The sequence below is a fragment of the Lissotriton vulgaris genome, chromosome 6 (genome assembly GCF_964263255.1).
Source record: "Lissotriton vulgaris chromosome 6, aLisVul1.2, whole genome shotgun sequence".
Classification (NCBI taxonomy): Eukaryota; Metazoa; Chordata; class Amphibia; order Caudata; family Salamandridae; genus Lissotriton; species Lissotriton vulgaris.
This window is the reverse complement of record NC_141694.1, coordinates 328,726,096-328,744,332: the sequence shown is the minus strand read 5'-3', so window position 1 is coordinate 328,744,332 and position 18,237 is coordinate 328,726,096. Positions and strand designations below refer to the sequence as shown.

The following is an 18,237-nucleotide window of genomic DNA, read 5'->3' as shown; positions in this document are numbered from 1 at the left end:
CTTCCATCTACTTTTGCTTAAAAGATTGCAACTCAGGAAAGACAAACAGAAGACTCCTCAAAAAAGCAGAAACAAAAGTTCTCTGATGAAAAGATAGCTATACATATTGTATTATATTGTATTGTATATTGGATTTGTATAGCGCTATATCACCCAGGGGTCTCTAAGCGCTTGGCAGAAAGTGAGCACAATGTTAGAGGGAGAGAGTTAACCATTACCCCAAGCCTCCTGAAACAGCACCGTTTTTAGCTTTTTTCTAAAAGGTAGAAGATTTGTTTCTTTGCGCAGGCTCTCTGGCAGTTTGTTCCATGCACTGGGAATTGTATGAGAGAAAGTGCGTCCTCCAAAAGAGGAAAGTTTAAAACGCGGACAAGTCAGCAGAGCAGCATCTGCTGATCATATGGAGGAGTGTGTAGCTAACACAGGTCAACTATTTGGAAAAGCCTCTCTAACTGGGACTGAAACTTCAAAAAAGCAGATTTGGAGTTGCATCCACCCATGGATCAAACTGTGGGCGAAACAACTCCTTGTTCCTGAAATTCGTAAGTGGTAGTACAATCTTTGCTGATGCACGAAGGAGAAGTTGGCCAGTAGGAGGTAGGAAGCTGCTGGCACTGTAGGGAGATCTTCTACCCACCCACCACCAACAGCAATATAAGGGGCCTCACTACAGAGGCTATATCTGTCCTCTGTATTTTTACTAAAATTGACACCTCAGAACCTCCTCGGGAGCACCCAGATTAGTATATTTTTGTTTAAATTAAAACACTGCAAATGTGGAGCTTAAAATTAATTTATTATGACTGTAATTATTTAAAAATAGATCAAATTGTTTTGAGTGATATAACTGTTTAGTCCATTAACATTTGCTATGTTTCATAAATTGCATTCTGGGATTTGTAGTTTAATGCCATTCTTAGCGGTTTTAATATTTCAAAAGACTCAAATTTAAATATTGTACTACCGTGTATTTACATAACAAAATACAGTAACGTACACTTTTAGCATGATTCTAGAAAGAAAAGAAAATAGTGCATTATAGACTGTAGATGCTTACACTTCACCACAGGCTGATATCTGTAATTTAAAATTATATGCATATTACTTACACTTATTTGGCATTTTATATTCAGAGAAAGAACGTGATGGTCACAATGTGAAAGATTAGGTGATCAGTAATCTAACAACAATGATTTGGCTGGACCTGCAGCGATCACACCAGTACTAATATTGTATGAAACAACTTTGCCTACAAGTAGAGATACACCTGGATTTTGGAGAAATCTCTGGGCAACTACACAACATAAATCTAACACTTTTATACAGAGTCTCTGAAGTCAAAGATTCTTTTTTACCGTGCCAACCATGGTTTCGAACCAGGCTTGCTAGTACAGGCTCTGTACCATCTAGATCAGAATTTGAAAAAATGTAAAAAGGAATGTTGGACGTTCGAACAAAACCATTGGATGCTATCAAAATGCTTACAGACATAGAGGAGGGCATGTCTGCTATGATTAATAGTATTGACAATGTAAATGAAACAGTGAAGTCACAAAGAGATTCTGTTGTTGAGGAGACATAGAAACAAAATAGAAGACTTGGACATGTTGTATTTAAAATGCAACAATTTGTGAAAAGTGTGGAAATATTGGCAACTTCAACAGGGATTGTCAGTCGCACCATATATATCCAGTAAGAAATGCCCCAATGTTGCAAAGATGTGTCTAAAATGTTTCCAAACAACCCAAATACATTCTAGTGGTACGGCTACCCCTGCAATAGGAAATGAGGAGGCTTCTTGTGGCAGTAGTATCGCTATCTCTGATGCTAAACGATCTAGGTGTACATGCAGTTTGTCTGCTGATTTTGAAATGGATATGTTAGCAACTGACCAAGACAGGACCAATCCCAATAAAACAAAGAAAGATGCATTGAATGTATGTTTTGTAAAATCCAAAAGAGATATGTATTTTGTTACTCTAATGTACATTTAAAAATGTTGGGAAAAACAAAAGATTGACATAGTCTCTACTATGGCATTTCATATTTCTTGTGAAGAAACATGGAAATAAAAATTTCCTTTCTGCATTCTGACTTTGACTATCCCATTTTACATTGCATTGTTTACTTGAACTACATCTACCTTAAAAATAATTGTTGGTAATGTAACTGCGGCTTTCCACTTCCATCTGTTGCTCTGCTGGCATCTTGTGATATGTTTGATGGGTAGTGGTCTTCCTCGTCATCAGAGCTGTCCTCCTCAGTCCCTTCCTTGTAACTGCATTGTGTAGCATAGAACATGCTGCTACAATTTTGCATGCCACTGGAGGTTAATACTGAAGAACTTCACCACTCTTATAAGTACACTTGATAACTGCCCATGTCTGCTTATGGGCAATATTATAACGGCAATAACTCCTTGAACTTGCATTGAGGTATGGGATCAAAATCCAGATAAATAGCTCATAAGCACTATCACCTAACACAAATGAAAAATACAATGGAAACACTCATTATATTATAGGATAATCTATATATAAAAACAAATGTATGTCTGTCTGTTTGTCCTTTATGCATTACTACACCATTCATCCGATCGGCATGAAACTTTGGGAAGTTGTTGAGTACACTCCCGCGAGAGTTTCTGGCAAAAAATAAATAAATAAATAAATAAAATAAAAAAAATAAAAATGTTAAAAGTTGTTGAGTACACTCCCGCGAAGGTTTCTGGAAAAAAAAATTGTTAAATATTGGCCCTCATAATCTTTCCAAAACTGAACATTTGCAAATTCCGGTCCAAAGCACATGGACAATCGCTGCAAGTGTGTGGACTAGATTTGGAGAATCCATGCATCTCACATGGGCAACTGTATGTGGCCAGCTCACGCGTCAGAAAACCTTCTGATTTATTCGTGTACGCACCAGACGGAAAAACAAAAAATACCGTGTATCCACAAGCACTCAAATAAATAAACAGAATTAAAACAACACTTTAAAATGTTTTCCATATTAAAATGAATAAGTTTCTATAAAAATGACACAATGTAAATTGAATGTTATCATAACAAGTTTCCTTAAATTTCCTTTCTTCTGAGATCGCAGCAACGCGCGACGGGTAAGCTAGTCATATATAAATGTGAAATGCTGAAATACCTAAAAGATAATCATCCCCAAAGTTTCTTCTTACACACCAGTTGCAAAGGCCACAGTGCTAAAATATATAGGAGTCATGGGTGAAACCTGGAAATTCAGCCTTCAGGTCAGTAAGTAGAGAGCCAGAATTTCAAACTATTTGAATGTTCAAGAAGTACTGGCTTTTTTGATTCTATACAAAAATTCAGTAGCATTAGTAGGGCAAATTAAGACATATGTCCCATCATCACAGCCTATAACCTGTGGGAAATATGTCACATGAAGCAAATATCAAATTTGTTTTTCTACAAGTCTTGCTGTGAGATGGGGAAAATATATATCTACATATTTTTAGCAGCATTGCATCTAAAAGCATTGCGAAAGAGGGTTTTGGAAAGCCTCTCTGCAGTGGCAACAACCACTTGATAGCTTCCTGAGGGTAATAGTTATAGGCAGCAAAGTACTTGGATGTGGGTTGTGATAGCAACGCTCCTGTGTGTGTCCCTGATCAACACAAGGTCTAACACAGCAATTAAATCTGAACTAACAGTTCTGTTGAGCCTATGCTTACTATATAGCTCAGTCTGCTGAAACAAAGTCACACTGAGTCTGAAACTGCGCTCCTGTCTTTGCCTTCTCCTGTGGTGGTGTGGATCAAAAAGCTTCCTCCTCCTTGTCATGGCATACAGAACCTCCATTGTGGAAATAAAAAATGAAAGTTTCCACCCATTTCATTGTTTGCACCTGATTATCACCTGCTCCCACTCGATTCTTATTTAGAGTGTAATAATCTGCTTTTGCGACTGTTCATAATTAGCGAATGAGTGACAAATTCCAAAATAAGAAACACAAATTGGTAATCACTAATAAGTAATCGCACATTCCAGTTGCAAAAATAGTGAGTTGGTAAGAATCCATTCATATCGCTATTTTTGCTAGTGAAGATGAAAGCCACCTTGATAAATTATAAACTTGACATTTACTTGTTGCTAGCCTGTTTGAGACAGATTACTGATTCACAATTTATTTGTACATCTGACCCCAAATTTCAAAGTGAGAGGAAGTACAGCCATATTCTTGAATGCTGTGGCTCTTCAAACAGACACTGGACATTGAATTCTAATTCCCACTACTTCTATGAGACTTTTATGAATTCTATAGTATCTCCTAATGAGTTGGTTAGTTAGTGCTCCTTCTCTTACTGCTTAGAATACTCAATGGTGCAGATGAAAGAGCTCAAGTTAGTTGACTAGCTATTGTTAACTTTAATCTTCATGTGGTACTATCCAGGACACCATAATTGTGAATCGATTGTATTCAGATGTTGAATTAGAATGAGTTTGAGTGTGTTTCCATCTGCGGCAGCTACAAACACTGTGGTTAAAATTGATCTTATTCCCTTCCATTGGGCAATCTCCTTTTTGCCTGGTGCTTTCTGCCTTTAGTTTGCCTTCATACCAGCTAGCCCGGCTTTGTAGAATATCTTACAAATTTTTCAAATAACGATTCAAAGGCACTGCTTTACTAGTTCAATCCATGCACTTAATTTAATGGTTGGGCCAACACGCGTTACGCTGTTTGATTGCTTCCTCTGGGCCTCATGTGTTTTCTAGACTTTTTCTAAAAACATAATAAAACTAACATAAATATAAACAGTATTTTTGTTATAAGTACATGTTGCTGATCTAACTCTGATCTGATCTCCCACATCAGAGGGGTTCAACAATGTGCCCCTCTTGTTTCCATGAAGGGTTTTACATCTATTTATGCATACTCCACTCTGGAGTACTTGTTAAGAGTGTCATGAAACATTCTTTGCAGTTTACAGAGATAGCAAGCCTTTGATTAGCATTGCCTATGAATCGTGCAGACTCAATGGCCCCTATAATTTCCCCCTGGTATTCCTTTGTCCTTCTCCACAGAGGACTACGATAGACAATATAACCAACGTCATGTAAACTAATCTTGTGGGAGAACTCTTCAAATCCCTCATCCAACCAATTCTGACTCCTTCTCAGTTTAATATAAGTGGTGCCTGATGTACCCCTGCCCCCCTCCCCCTCCAGGTGCCAACGCTAACTCTGTCCCTGCAATGGCATGCGGTTTCAGTACAGATGGCAGAGGTTCCCGGGACCTCTACTCCTCTACTTCAGACTCCCACCTCTTTTTATTTATTTGCACCATCTCAGAAGGAATTTATAAGATGGTTATGTATAAAACAAAATCTTCCTTTAGCAATATTACTGATTTGGAACAAACCATAGGCTAGGTGCATCCCAAGGGTTCCTACTTCAGTTCTATCATTCAAGAGATAGCCCAGGCTCAGTCTCTCTTCACCGAAAATGTACGTTGCTGACCATACCTCCTCTCGGATGGAAGGTGAAAATACCCAAAAGGAAATATAAGTGCTTGAAATGACAGCTACAAGTTGAGTGTTAAGCTTAGAAACAAAATAATGAGTATATTAAGGAATGAGTATATTTTAAAGACTGAGCTATGAAGTGACAGATATCTCCCCTTTTTTGTGTTGGTCAAACTTGTAGGCTTTACACAACTGACCCAGAAAGTGTTATGGGGAGCTAGTAAAGGGTATATTTCAGCCTTAGTCATCCTCTGGCCGCTAGTATTGAGATGGCCACAATTGCGAGCAGCAGGGGAAAAAAATGAAATCTACTATGAGCAAAACAAGATTGTTTTCTCCCCTCACATGCACCATGAGGATTTGCATAGAACAAAAATGCTACCTTAAGTTAGGAGCAAGCTACTGAGACTGTAGTTTGCTTCTCTGGTCCAACAACCAGCCCAGTTTAAGGTGTTTCTAAAAAGGCACTTTTCATTTTAAGGCACCCATAATTTGTGTGTACTTTTACATGAGATGATATTGATTGAGTAAATGTACAATTTTTCTAGGGTGTTGGGGCAAAGTTATTTCAGTTGATATGCTCTATGTTGGCAAAATGATGCGAAATGCCTGGATTACTTGCCTTATCCATCAGACCAGTGTGGAAGTTGAGGATTTCTAAATTTACAGGACAATACCAAAATTCACAGATAGGTTATCACATTGATGAAACCTAGCAGATCTTTTCAAATAAATGTGAACTGCTCTGACAGTGTCAAGTAAGCGTATGCATGATTCTCCTTCTGTTGAAGGCTTTGTCATAAAAGATGGCAAAAGAATATCTGATCCAAATGAAAGTAAGAATTAACATATGGAAGAATCATTAGACCTAACCTTAAAATCATGGGGTCAGAAAAAAATTGTAAACAAACAGGCTACCACATGAGAGAACTGTAAGAAGCATGAATGGTAGAAAGAACTAAAGCATGTTCAAATGATTATCTAGATCTCAAATGCTGGCCATTAGCAATGAAAATCCCTTTAAAAAGTTGTGCAATTAGAGCTCTGACAGATTGAAGACCACCCAAAGTTCTTACAAACCCCAAATGGCAACCCATAGTAATTGCAGCATTGCTACTGATAAGCAAGTATCAAAGTCATTTTGTAAAAACTGAAGAACTTATACAGGCTCACTCTGGAGAGATGACAATTGATGGGACTCAATTTAGAGAAGAAGGCAGAGTGGTGATCATAAGCTTTTATTGAAGATGGTCTCTCTGATGTCTGAATGGACATATAAACAGGTAATGAAAGCCATAACTACTTGAGCCTTGTCCTCTCCACTTCCCTGCAGAGAGATGCTGGCACAGGCAAGGGGCCTACGTTTAGATAAGGATGGAGATGATGTCAATGAACCACTAATTGAATCCATTTCCTCCGTATTGTAATTCAATAAAGCAATGGGAACCATTATCTGCTGTGCAAAAATGGGATAATCACTATGACTAAGCGTCCTCTCTCAGAATCCTGAATAAGCGCTGCGGAATCACAGGAAAGGGAGTTAAGACGAACAGGAGATCTGGGGGCCAAGAGCATAGAAGTGCGTCTGTGCCTAGTGCTCTCTGTATGGCGAAGTATAAGGCAAACAGTTGGAAGAGAGCATTTGTCTGGTCTTCAAATAGGGCGATAACTGGAGTGCTTCCCCGATTACAAACTTCCTGAAAATGACTGGATATGGAGCCATCTACTCAGGTAAAAGAACAGTTACACTGAATGTGTCTGCCTGGGAATTGTCTGCTCCTTGATGTCAATAGCTAACAGAGATTAAAGCATCTTTTATACTCATGAAAAAATGAGAAGACCTATGGATTTAGGAGAGGAGAGCCTGTCCCAAGTTCTCAATTTTTATATAATTTGGCTACCATGTTATCTATTCGAATCATCACTGCCTGCTCCTTAGTCATGAGTGCAAATGCTATTAGAGACTTCTGTATGTTTGCTAAATTTCGTCAAACTGGATTAATTATTTTATTCTTGTGCGGTCCACTTCTAATGAATTGTTGCCCTCACCATGAACATAAGTGGTCAGAAACTCTTTTTTGACTTGCACTATCCTAAAAAGGTACAGTTGAGATACTTCATCCTATATACAATCCCTTCCAAGTGAAAGGGACAGGTTCCCCCCTTCCTTCTTTCATCCCTTTAAAACTGACAATTGTCCTCTCCGTCAAGTTTAACAGTGGATGGAAGTGAGTTTCGCATTGAACATATGTTAAGAGCGTTAACAAAGAGCAGGAAATGCGTTTTTGCTTATATTCCAGTTATGATACATCATTTACTTTTAAGTATATTATAAGCATATAACAATCTATAAATCATTGAAAACAAAAGAAAGGCTTGTTCAGCGCTGTTCTGCTGACTGAAAATGGTAAAGTTGTCATATTTTGCAAAACGTCTTTCTTAGGCTATTAAAAGGGTTTAAAGATAAGGAATTTCATGCATAACCTTGCCCTACTCTACAGAATTAATAATGTATATACCCATTGATTCATGCTTACTGCAAAAACATGTGCAACTGTGTAACTGTTTGCTCCTTTTGCCCGTGTGTTTTTCAGGAAATGCGATGTCCTTAACCGAGGACTGTCAGGATACAATAGCAGATGGGCGAAAATAGTTCTTCCAAGATTAATCGGCAAAAACTCTGATCCAGAAAACACCGTTGCAGTTGCAATTTTCATCGGAGCAAATGATAGTTCTATCAAAGGTATGCTTATGTTTTTACTGGTCCTTTAATAACGATTGTTGAAAATGAACAATGGACCTCCCTTCCATGATGAAGAATAACGTTAGTCTATTACTGTAATTGATCACTCTTAAACCTAGGTGCAACCCGTCACTTCACATTTCTTTTGTTTCAATTGTATGTGATGAGTTAGGCGTGGAAGTAGCAAGGTCCGTTCAGCAGACTGCCATTCTCGAGCTATTCATGTTTTTCTTTGCTCCTCGCGCACTATTGATTTATTTCAGACTTATTTAATTTACTGTAATGCCAGGTTTCCAGGTCTCCAAAATCATGAGATTTGTGATATTTGCAGGACCGAGCACATTTTTCGAAAGCACAAACTTGGTTACAAAACTGAGACCACTGGTCATATGCCGGTGGCTGTCTCTCGGCCAGATCAAGATGACCTTGGTTGCGTCCCAAAAAAATTGAAAATCTTTCTTTTTAAACAACACTTACATTTTTGAGAAGTCAACAAATATGGGATCCTCAACTTAACAGCTCTTAAAACTTACCCACTCCTTATCATCTCACCTTACTAACCCACCTTCCCCTAGAAGTTTTGTTGCTCAAAAATGTCTCGTTGATATGGTCTGTTTTTGACTCCAGCTGTTATTTGTATGTCTTGGTCGTAAGCATAGTTGTTATTATGTAATGTGCTCTACCACCCAGAGGGTTGAAAAGCACTATAAAAAAACTTAAATAAAATATGCAGGGCTGCCAGGACCCTGGCAGTCGCCAGCACTATGCCCACTGGCATTTATACCCTAACCCTTCTTTCTGATCTTATGAGGACACGTGTTGTGACAATGGAAATTCTATAAGGGCTTGTGTCATTGTCCTTCCTAAATGCTGGCTTCTGATTCGTAAATAGTGTTAGTCCTTCCTTATTACCGCCTCGTCTTCATTTGTCACTTCCCATGGCGACTGGTCCGTTTACTTCGGTTGTTACACTGTAACTGTAACTGTTATTTATTCTTTAAGCCCTATTTTCTTTAACGAGTTTCTCTTACTGCAGGCTCCACGTGCTTTGCTTACATTCAGTCCATGCTGCCTTCTTTAAACCATGCCCTCCCTCCCGTTGTTCATGCCTACTTTACCCTACCTGCACTCCATGTCTTCTTTACCCTCCCGCTGTCCGTGCCTTCTTTACCTTCCGCCCTCCCTCCCGTTGTTGTGCTTTCTTTACCCCCACCCTCCCATTGTCTGTGCCTTATTTCCCCCCTCCCGCCCTCCTTTCTGTTGCCTGTGCCTTCTCCCCCACAGCCCTCCCTCCAGTTGTCTGTGCCTTCTCCCCCGCCCTCCCTCCCGTTGGCTGCGTTGCCTACTGTAGGAAGGTAGGTTCTGACTACATGGTTACCCCCATTTTCTTCCTGGTGTTTTGCTGGTTTTTGACAAGTCTGTCTGGGATCCTGCTATCCAGGCCCCCAGTCTATCTGCTTTCTCCCTTAAATTGCAATGCATGTACACTCCAGATTGGATTCTGGGGTACCCTTATCAGTCCTTAGTATAAGGTACACCATGTACCCAGGGCATAGGTACCCCGGAGGCCTCCCATGGGCTGAAGCATGTATTATGCCCCCCATGAGAGGCCATCCAAGTTGACACGACAGGCCTTCTACTGCAGACTGTGTAAGATGGTGCTTTCATTGAGATATAGGTTCACTATATCTCTCTAAATCACTACACTTAAATACCTATCAGTCACCCCTATGGCAGGTCTTAACAATCCTGAAGACAGGGTGCTGCGTTTTATGTGAGAGGGTGCCCCTGCATTAGCAGAGCCCCTCTGCAGCCTTCGGAGACCATTCTCCAGGGTTGTCTGTGATGCAGCCAGACATATATTTTTAAGTGCATTCTAACCTCGTGGTAAATGCTAACTTTAAAACGGCTGCTTAGAAACATGTTGTGTTTGCTGTCAAGCACCTTGAAATCATACCTCCACACCAGTAACTGGTGTGGGAGGTATGATTCCACCCTTCTAGAACTACTACTGTGGGTTACCAGTCCTCCCAGTACCAGCTTTCTCGACCTGGGCAGCACAAAATGGATGCTGCCAGCCGCAGACACTGGTCTGCCCTCCTGCTGCTGAGCCAAGCTCGCCCAGAGGAAGGCATGACAATAGGCATCCTGTCACAGGGAGGTGTAGCCACCTCCCAGACAGGCTTTAGTGTATTGGGTCTGGGACACTCTCTAAGTGCCAGAAAACCTTAACTGGGGGCACATTTAGTATCCCTGTCATAGTCCAGCTCAAACCAGTTCTGAGAGCCATTGGCTCCTGCTCTGGTGTGAAACTGGACAAAGGACATGGGTGTAGCCACTCCTCTGTCCTGTCCCTCCCCTAGGGGGGTCCACAGAATCTTTCCAATCCCTTTCCATGGGTATAAAGTGGGTTACCTGAACCCAGGACTTTAGATTTTACCTGGACAAGATTCTGATAAGAAGAAACCAAGTACTTCGACTGTCTGCACGACGCTGGATGACTGAAGAATCTCCCCTGGAGTAAAGGAGTTACTCCCCTGCAAAAGCAGGCACCTAAACGCAACTACCCGGTTTGCTTCTCCTGAGCTCCTGAGGACTCAAAAGATTTCAGCAACACAGGAGGTGGGTTCCCGAAGGTCCCTGAGGTCGATCTGCCCTCTTAGTGATTCTGAGATCAGTATACCGTGTTGGGACCGTGCAACCCATACCCCTGTGCACTGCGTACTTTTGCAGTTGCATATGCTTAGTGATGATTCATGAGCCTCTGATTTGAAATCTGTGTAGTCCCGACCCCGAGCAGTATTTGCACTGAAGATTTCTGGCCTCCACTCTCCGAGTGTCCTGTGGGCTGGTGCTTTGCAGACTTGCTTGAGGTCTCCTCGCGATCCCTGGTCCATTAGCCTGTGAGTCCTGGTGAGGGTCACCTTGCTAATTCTTGGGCTTTCCTGGTTGCTCCAGATGTGTCCTGACTGTCTATTGTTTCCTCTGAGCTCGTGGGTTGCAGTTGGCAAGGCTTGTTGGTGCTCCAGCCAGACATCGACCCCTCATCTCTCCTCATCCTTCATGGGACAGCTCACCTCCGGATTCTGGTCATCCTAGATGTCTCCTGGACGCCGTGGCTGCAGAGTCAAACAACCCTTCTTCTCACCTGAAGCACCCGACATAGGTGACCAGGGGCTCTGTAGTCGAATGCCCACCGGACGTGACCCCGACTCTGTCCCCTCTGCTTTCAGGTTCCTCTCACCTTGAATCCAGGCTTGGATTCCACCGGACATTCTTCGCCTTCCTGGCAGCAGTACTTCTTTACAGCTCTCCATTGAAAACGACAAAGGTTTCCGACACTACTTGACACCTATGCCACCTGCTCCTCTGGGATAGGTAACACGGTTACCTCGGTACTGACTGGTGGATTGGCCTTAGAACCTCCTAAGTTCCAAAGGGTTTTCTCGAAGTCCTCTTAGAAGTGTCCTTAACTTGTAATTTTCCAACCACAACTTTCCCATAGAGTTGTACGGAGCAGCGTCTGTGTTTCCTCACTGCACCTGTCCTCCGTGGGCTCCATGTGGCACTCCTCTGGGTGGTTCCTTGAGGTCCCAGCGATTCTATGTGCCCTAGGCATTGTGTCTAGTCAAGTCGTTGTTGTTATACCATTTTTTTGGTATATGGTTCGATCTTCCAATGGAGCCCGCTGTGTAAAGTGCTATTTACGAATGTTAAATTGATTCATTATTGTGTGCTTTGTGCCCTAGTCTTGTGTAGAGACTAGTAGAGAGTGTTATATTAATAAATACATATTTCTTTATAAACACTGTGTGGTTCTCCTTTCATTTAGTCATTTAGGAGGTAATATTCTGATAAAACAAGTTGCTTTACATTCCTTCAAGATTGAGCCTGAAGGCTGCTCTCCATAGCTACCGCTAGGATAGCTTTTAATAAGATTATCTTTGACCTCATACATCATAAGGGTTGTGTGGACTGGTACAAGGTGCCTGCTTTAATCAGTGGACAGCATATACCAACCTACCTTCTCACACCTACCTTACCCAAGGACGTTGTTTGGGCCATTGTGCTTTTATTTCCTTCTGTGAATATATTTTAACCTCCTGACTCCCTGCCCCCTCGTCTCACTGCGGCCGCAATGCCTGCATTCTCTAGTGTGGGTGGGTAGGATCAATTTACTCTGGCAACAAATCTGTGGACTGATTGTCCCGGTCACCTTTATGGCCATGCTTGTGACCATGCCCTTCCTTCTTCATTGGGTCCTTTGAACGCAAACTCCCCTGGTCAGTCACTGACCCTTTTTCTTTTGGCACACTAGCGCGCTGCTGCTGCCGTGCCCTTTGTCCCCCCCCCACGGGGAGGGGGTGGAGGGGGTTAGCAGCCCTCCCTCTAGGGTCGACAGTGTCTCGCAGTCGGCGGTAAATTGTAATTGGGGAAAGTCACAATTTATCCAGGTTTTCTTGTTTTCACTTTGTACATCTCAGTCAGGAAAGAGGTATCTATTTGGCTTTCCTCATTTTTTTTGTAAATATCTTTTTATTGCAGCAAAATCAGAAAGGCATACAGTAGATTTAATTCATTCCCCTTGGAGCTCAGTGAAAACTCAGGAGCTTGTATCACACAGCCATTTAGCTCACACCCCGGAGGTCGAGCGGCAAAGTCACGGGTATAAAGAAACTGCGCTGGAGCGTTCTGAATATGGCTGTAGCCACCAGGTGGGTGGGAAATGGCAGAGCTGCTTTTTGGGTCCTACCACTCCCTCTCCCATGTCCCAAATCCAGTTTGAACCAAGAGGCACTGTACACCCCTCTTGCATAAACCCCCCGCTCCCCCAAAACACTCTCATCCCCACCTACCCCGCTACCCTCGTCTAGGATCCCCCCTGACCACCCCCTACCCTTGCCCGGACCCCCCACCCCCCCAGGCGTGCCAGAGTATCACCAACCGAGCTCTCTACCCCTCCACCAAGATCAGATCCGAAGCATGGCTCCAGGATTCATCAGCAAACATTCGTAGATCATCACATTGGAACGCAAAGGCAGTGAAGCAGCAAAGTGGGCCTAAGCCGTCCCCCCGTCAGGCGGGTGCCCCGCCGGAGCCGGACTATGCACCGGGGAGTCCTCCTCTTCCACGTCCAGGAGCGTGAGATCTAGGACCAGCCCCTCCCACGCCCTGGCTCTCTCCAGTGCCATGTCATTGTCTATCCTGAGCGCGGCCTGCAGGCGAAGCTCACCCTCACATCTGGCCCATTTTAGCAGCTCAGCCTTCCAGCGCTCCACCACGGGGCCCCGTGACGCCTTCCATTGGGACGTAATGGCCCGCTTCGCCAGGAGGAGCCCCAAGTCCAGAAACTTGCTAGTGACTTTATTCTTTGACGTGTGTGGGAACCAGTGTAGTATGCAATGTGCCATGGTGAGTTGCATGTCTCTCTCCGTCACCTCCCTCAGAACCTCCACTACTTCCTCCCAAAAGGGCCCCAGCTCAGGACAGGACCAGAACATGTCTTGGAAGTCGGCGGGATCCGCCGGGCAACGTGGACAGGATGCCGGGTGTGCCGGGAAGTATTTATGTAATTTATCAGGGGTCAGGTATGCCCTATGTAGGACATAAAAGTGCACCAGCTGGAACCTTGCGTTGCGCGTGCCATTCCGGGCCCCCTCCAGTATGCCATTCCAGGCCTCCTCAGGGATCTCAGTCGCCAAATCGACTTCCCATTTCGCCTTCAAGACCAGCAGGGGAGCGGTGGACTCCGAGACCATGCGTCGAGACAGGCACGTGACAGCCTTGACCGTCCCCGCCATCATCACGACGTACTGACAGCCCAGGGACAATGGCGGCTCTGACATGCCCGCCCCCCAGTGTTTGCGGATCGCCGCCGTTAAAGCCGTATGGAGGAGGAAGTCTCCACCCGCCAGCTCAAAACGGTCCTGCAGGAGGTCGAAGGGCAACATCACCCCGTTTTCGTACAGATCACCCATGGATGACAGCCCCTGCTGATCCCAACCGTCCAGCCCGTGCCACGAGCCCCCATGCGGAAGCGCCCCGCAGAGTCTAAGTGGGATCTCAGGTGCGTACGGAACCGTAACACCGCATCTCCGGCGATATCTGTTCCAGCATTTCCGGGCCGTCGCAAACTCCTGAGTGAGGTGGAAATCCCCCATCGGAAGTCCCAGGACAATCCGGGACAACACCTGGACCGGACCCGCCGGCTCTCCCGATCCGTCCGCCCCTCTCCTGGCCCGCGCCACCCACTGTGTCAGCCACTGCAGCTGTGCCGCCAAGTAGTAGAGCTCATAGTCCGGCACTGCTAGACCTCCGTCCGCCCTTGGGCGGAGAAGTGTGGCATGGGCCACCCTGCGCCTGCCCGCCCCCCACAGGAAACCGATGACCATCGATCGCAGCCGTCGAAAGTAGCTCGCCGGGATCCAGATCGGGAGGGTCCCGAAGAAGTAAAGCAGCCGCGGCAGGGTTACCATCTTGAGTAGCGCCACCCGTCCCATGAGTGACAATGGGAGCGTGCTCCAAAAGTCGAAGTTCCCTTTAGTGTGCCTGATCGCCGTACCGATATTCCCCTCAAGGATATCGGCTCTGTCATGGAAGATCGAGGTGCCAAGGTATCGCAGGCTCCTCTCTTCCCAAGTCACGCCCTCTGTAGTTTGCGGGCATGCTCTCCGTGGGCGGGCCGGGAATAGGTGGGACTTCGCCCAGTTCACTCGGAGGCCCGAGATTGCACTCAGCGATTGCAGGAGAGTCTTAGCTCCACGCAGGGAGTCCGCCGAGTCCGCCAGGAACATCAGCAGATCATCTGCGTATAGTGCGATGTGGTGTACTTGGCCATAGACGTCCAGTCCCCGATACGCCCGGCCCAGCCGGGCCCGCGCCGCAAGGGGCTCGACAGCCAAGGCAAACAGCAAGGGGGAAAGAGGGCAACCCTGACAGGTGCCCCTGCCCACCCCGCACATCTCAGAGATGACCCTCCCCGTCCTGACCCTCGCCGTCGCGTTCGTATAGAGCAGTCTCGTCCAATCTACGAAGCCTTCGCCAAGGCCCAACGCTCGTAGAACATGGAAGAGATAAGGCCATTCCATGCTGTCAAAGGCCTTCTCCATGTCGACAGCAAACACCACTGCCTCGTCGCCGTCATAGGTGTCGGCCTCTAGTATATGCAGGAGTCGCCGCACATTAAGCGCCGTATTGCGGGCCGGGATAAAACCCGATTGGTCCGCATGTACCAGCATGGGCATGTGGGGGAGCAGACGCGTCGCCAAGATCTTGCTCAGAATCTTGTAGTCCAGGTCGAGCATGTACAGTGGGCGGTAAGCCGATCTGTCCCATGGCTGCTTACCCGGCTTCAGTAGGGGGACAATCAGCGCCTCTCTCGTGGTCGCAGGGAGACAGCCCAGCCGCTTCGACTCGTTGTACAGCCATGTCAGCCGGGGCGCTAGGAGATCCGCGTAGGTGAGATAGAATTCCGTAGGGAATCCATCGGTGCCCGGCGTCTTATTCCTCGCCATGCTCTTGGCGAGGAATAAGACCCGCACCTCTCTCTCCTCGATCTTGTCCCCGAGTCGTTTTGCGACCTCCTCTTCCAGTTCCGGCAGGTCAAGACCCTCCAGAAAGGCCCGGAACTCCTCCACCGAAGGGAGGACCCTGCTGCGGTAGAGCTCTGTGTAGTAGTCGTAAAACAACGCGTTAATCCCCTGTTGGTCAAATCTCGCCGCCCCCGCATGGTCTCTGAGCTCAAGGGTGACCGAGCTCCGGCGGGTCGGGTTGGCCAGCCAGGCCAGGAGGGCCCCCGATTTGTCGCGTTCCGAGTGCGCTCGCGTGAGGTAGGCCTTGTTATCAAAGCATCGGAGACGCTCCACCGTCGCCGCCACCGCCTCCCGCGCCCCCAGCAGGGCCTCGTGAGTGTCCGGTCGCTCAGGCCTCGCCCTCTCCAGCCTCCATAGGGTCTCGTCCTCCTTCTCAATTTCTTCCAGTAGCGTTCTCCGCACTCCCGATGACGTCGCAATGCACTGGCCCCGTAGTACCGATTTAAAGGCGTCCCATTCCGTCACGGCCGAACCCGCCGTACCCGCGTTCACCTGAAAATATGCCTCGATGCCCGAGGCAATCGTGGTACGGAAGAGCTGATCGTCGAGTGCCTCAGGGCGGAGTTTCCAAGCCGGAATCCTCGGGCGGATCTGCGACCAGCGCAGCCGCACGAGTAGCGGGTTGTGGTCCGAGATCGAGCGCGTGAGATACTCACTGTGGCATACTTCCGCGTGCACGTCGTGCGAGCACAGGAAGGCGTCAATACGGACATGTAATTCGTGGAGAGCGGAGAAGAACGAGTAGTCCCTGTCCGACGGGTGGTTAGCCCTCCAGGAGTCGACCAGTCCCCACTGGCGTTGCCAGGCCGAGCGCGCGAGTGCAAGTCTACCAGCTGGTGCGTTCGGAAGGGGGGGGGTGGGATCTATCCAGAGCAACGTCGGCCACGCTGTTAAAGTCGCCGCCCAGGAGCAAGGGCTCCACCAGGAACTGAGCTAGTTTTTTGGACAGTAGTGAGAGGAATGCAGGTTGGTCCACATTTGGGGCGTACAAGCAACCCAGGTTAAGGTCCCTCCCGTCCAGCTTGCCACGCACCATTACGTATCTCCCCTCTGGGTCAATTACCTGTTGTGTGCACTGGTAGGGTACCCCCGCCCGTACCCAGATGGCCACCCCCCTAGCATAAGCAGAGTAACCAGTGTGAAAGACCTGCCCCCTCCAGCGCCGCTGCAGTGCCCTCCCTTCTTTATCCAGCAGATGAGTTTCCTGAAGGAAGGCGATGTGTATGCCCCGCCTGACCAGATAGGAGTGGATCTTATGACGCCTATGCATCGAGTGCATCCCCCTTACGTTCCATGTGAGACATTTGTAGCCTAAGTCGGATCCCATGATAGAGTCCACCAAGCCCCATCCACTCTCTCGGCAACCCCCCCAGCACGCCTAGGCCCCTTCCCCACCCCCCCCCAACTTGCATAACCAAACTACCCCAACTCCCACACCCCCGGACAGACAACCAACGTGGAAACCCCATCCAAACTCAAGTATCAAAAAGCGTATCACTACAGAATAGGGCTGGAGTGGCAGCGATGCCGGCTCCAGACAGGCTCGAAGCCCCCCGCCCCACCTCCTCTAACAACAATCAGGAGAGTTCCCCCGACTCCCCCCGTCCCCAAGGTTTCAGTAAGAAGTCCCGGGGGCATCCGCACCCCACTGCATAGCGTCCAGAAGCGGCCCCCCCGCCTGCGAACCCCAGTACCTTACTTGTGTGGCCAATGTCTCACGAACCGTCTCAGCCAAGGATATCATCCGATGTCTGGGGAGTCACCACCGGCAGGTCCGTTTCTGACAGTTCGTGCCCACTGCTGGAGCCAGGGCTGGGAGTACTGGCCTTCGACTGCTCCGACGCGCTGCTGGAAGGACTGGCGTCCCCCTGGCTTATGGCCGCCACTGCTTGCACCGCCTTCGCTCGCTCCTGCTGCCAGCCCGATGGGGAACCAGATCGTCGCGCCGGCGTCGCCTCCGTGGAGTGTCTCCCAGGAGGGGTCCGTGGCGTGGGGCCTGTGCCCGGCTCCCCCCTCGCGTCCATCCAGCTCCAAGCTTCCTGCGGCGTCAGGAAAAAGTGGGTGCGCTCTCCATCGACCACCCGCAGCCGCGCCGGGAACAGCATGGCATAGGGCAGTTGCAGTGATCTCAATTTCCGCTTGACCGCCAGGAAGGAGGCCCGCTGCTTTTGCACATCTCTGGTGAAGTCCGGAAAGACCATGACCCTGCTGTTGTCGATCCTCAGGTCCGGGATGTCCCTCACCCTCCGCAGTATATGGTCTCTGTCCCTGAAGTGCAGGAGCCGCAGTACAATCGGGCGCAGAGGCGCCCCCGGCTTGGGGGGACGCGCAGGGACCCTGTGTGCGCGTTCAATGGCAAAGAACGGCGAGAGTCCCTCCGGGCCCACCTCAGATCGTAGCCAGCCCTC

The 18,237-nt window shown here is 47.1% G+C and overlaps 1 protein-coding gene across 1 annotated transcript in view; it reads left to right on the top strand.

Moving 5' to 3' along the window:
- Positions 1-18,237, top strand: part of IAH1 (isoamyl acetate hydrolyzing esterase 1 (putative)) — a 236,183-nt gene that overhangs the window by 103,676 nt on the left and 114,270 nt on the right. Inside the window, exon 3 of the mRNA XM_086926361.1 lies at positions 8,089-8,237. Coding sequence (XP_086782487.1) covers positions 8,089-8,237 — 149 coding nt within the window. The remainder of the gene's footprint in view (positions 1-8,088; positions 8,238-18,237) is intronic.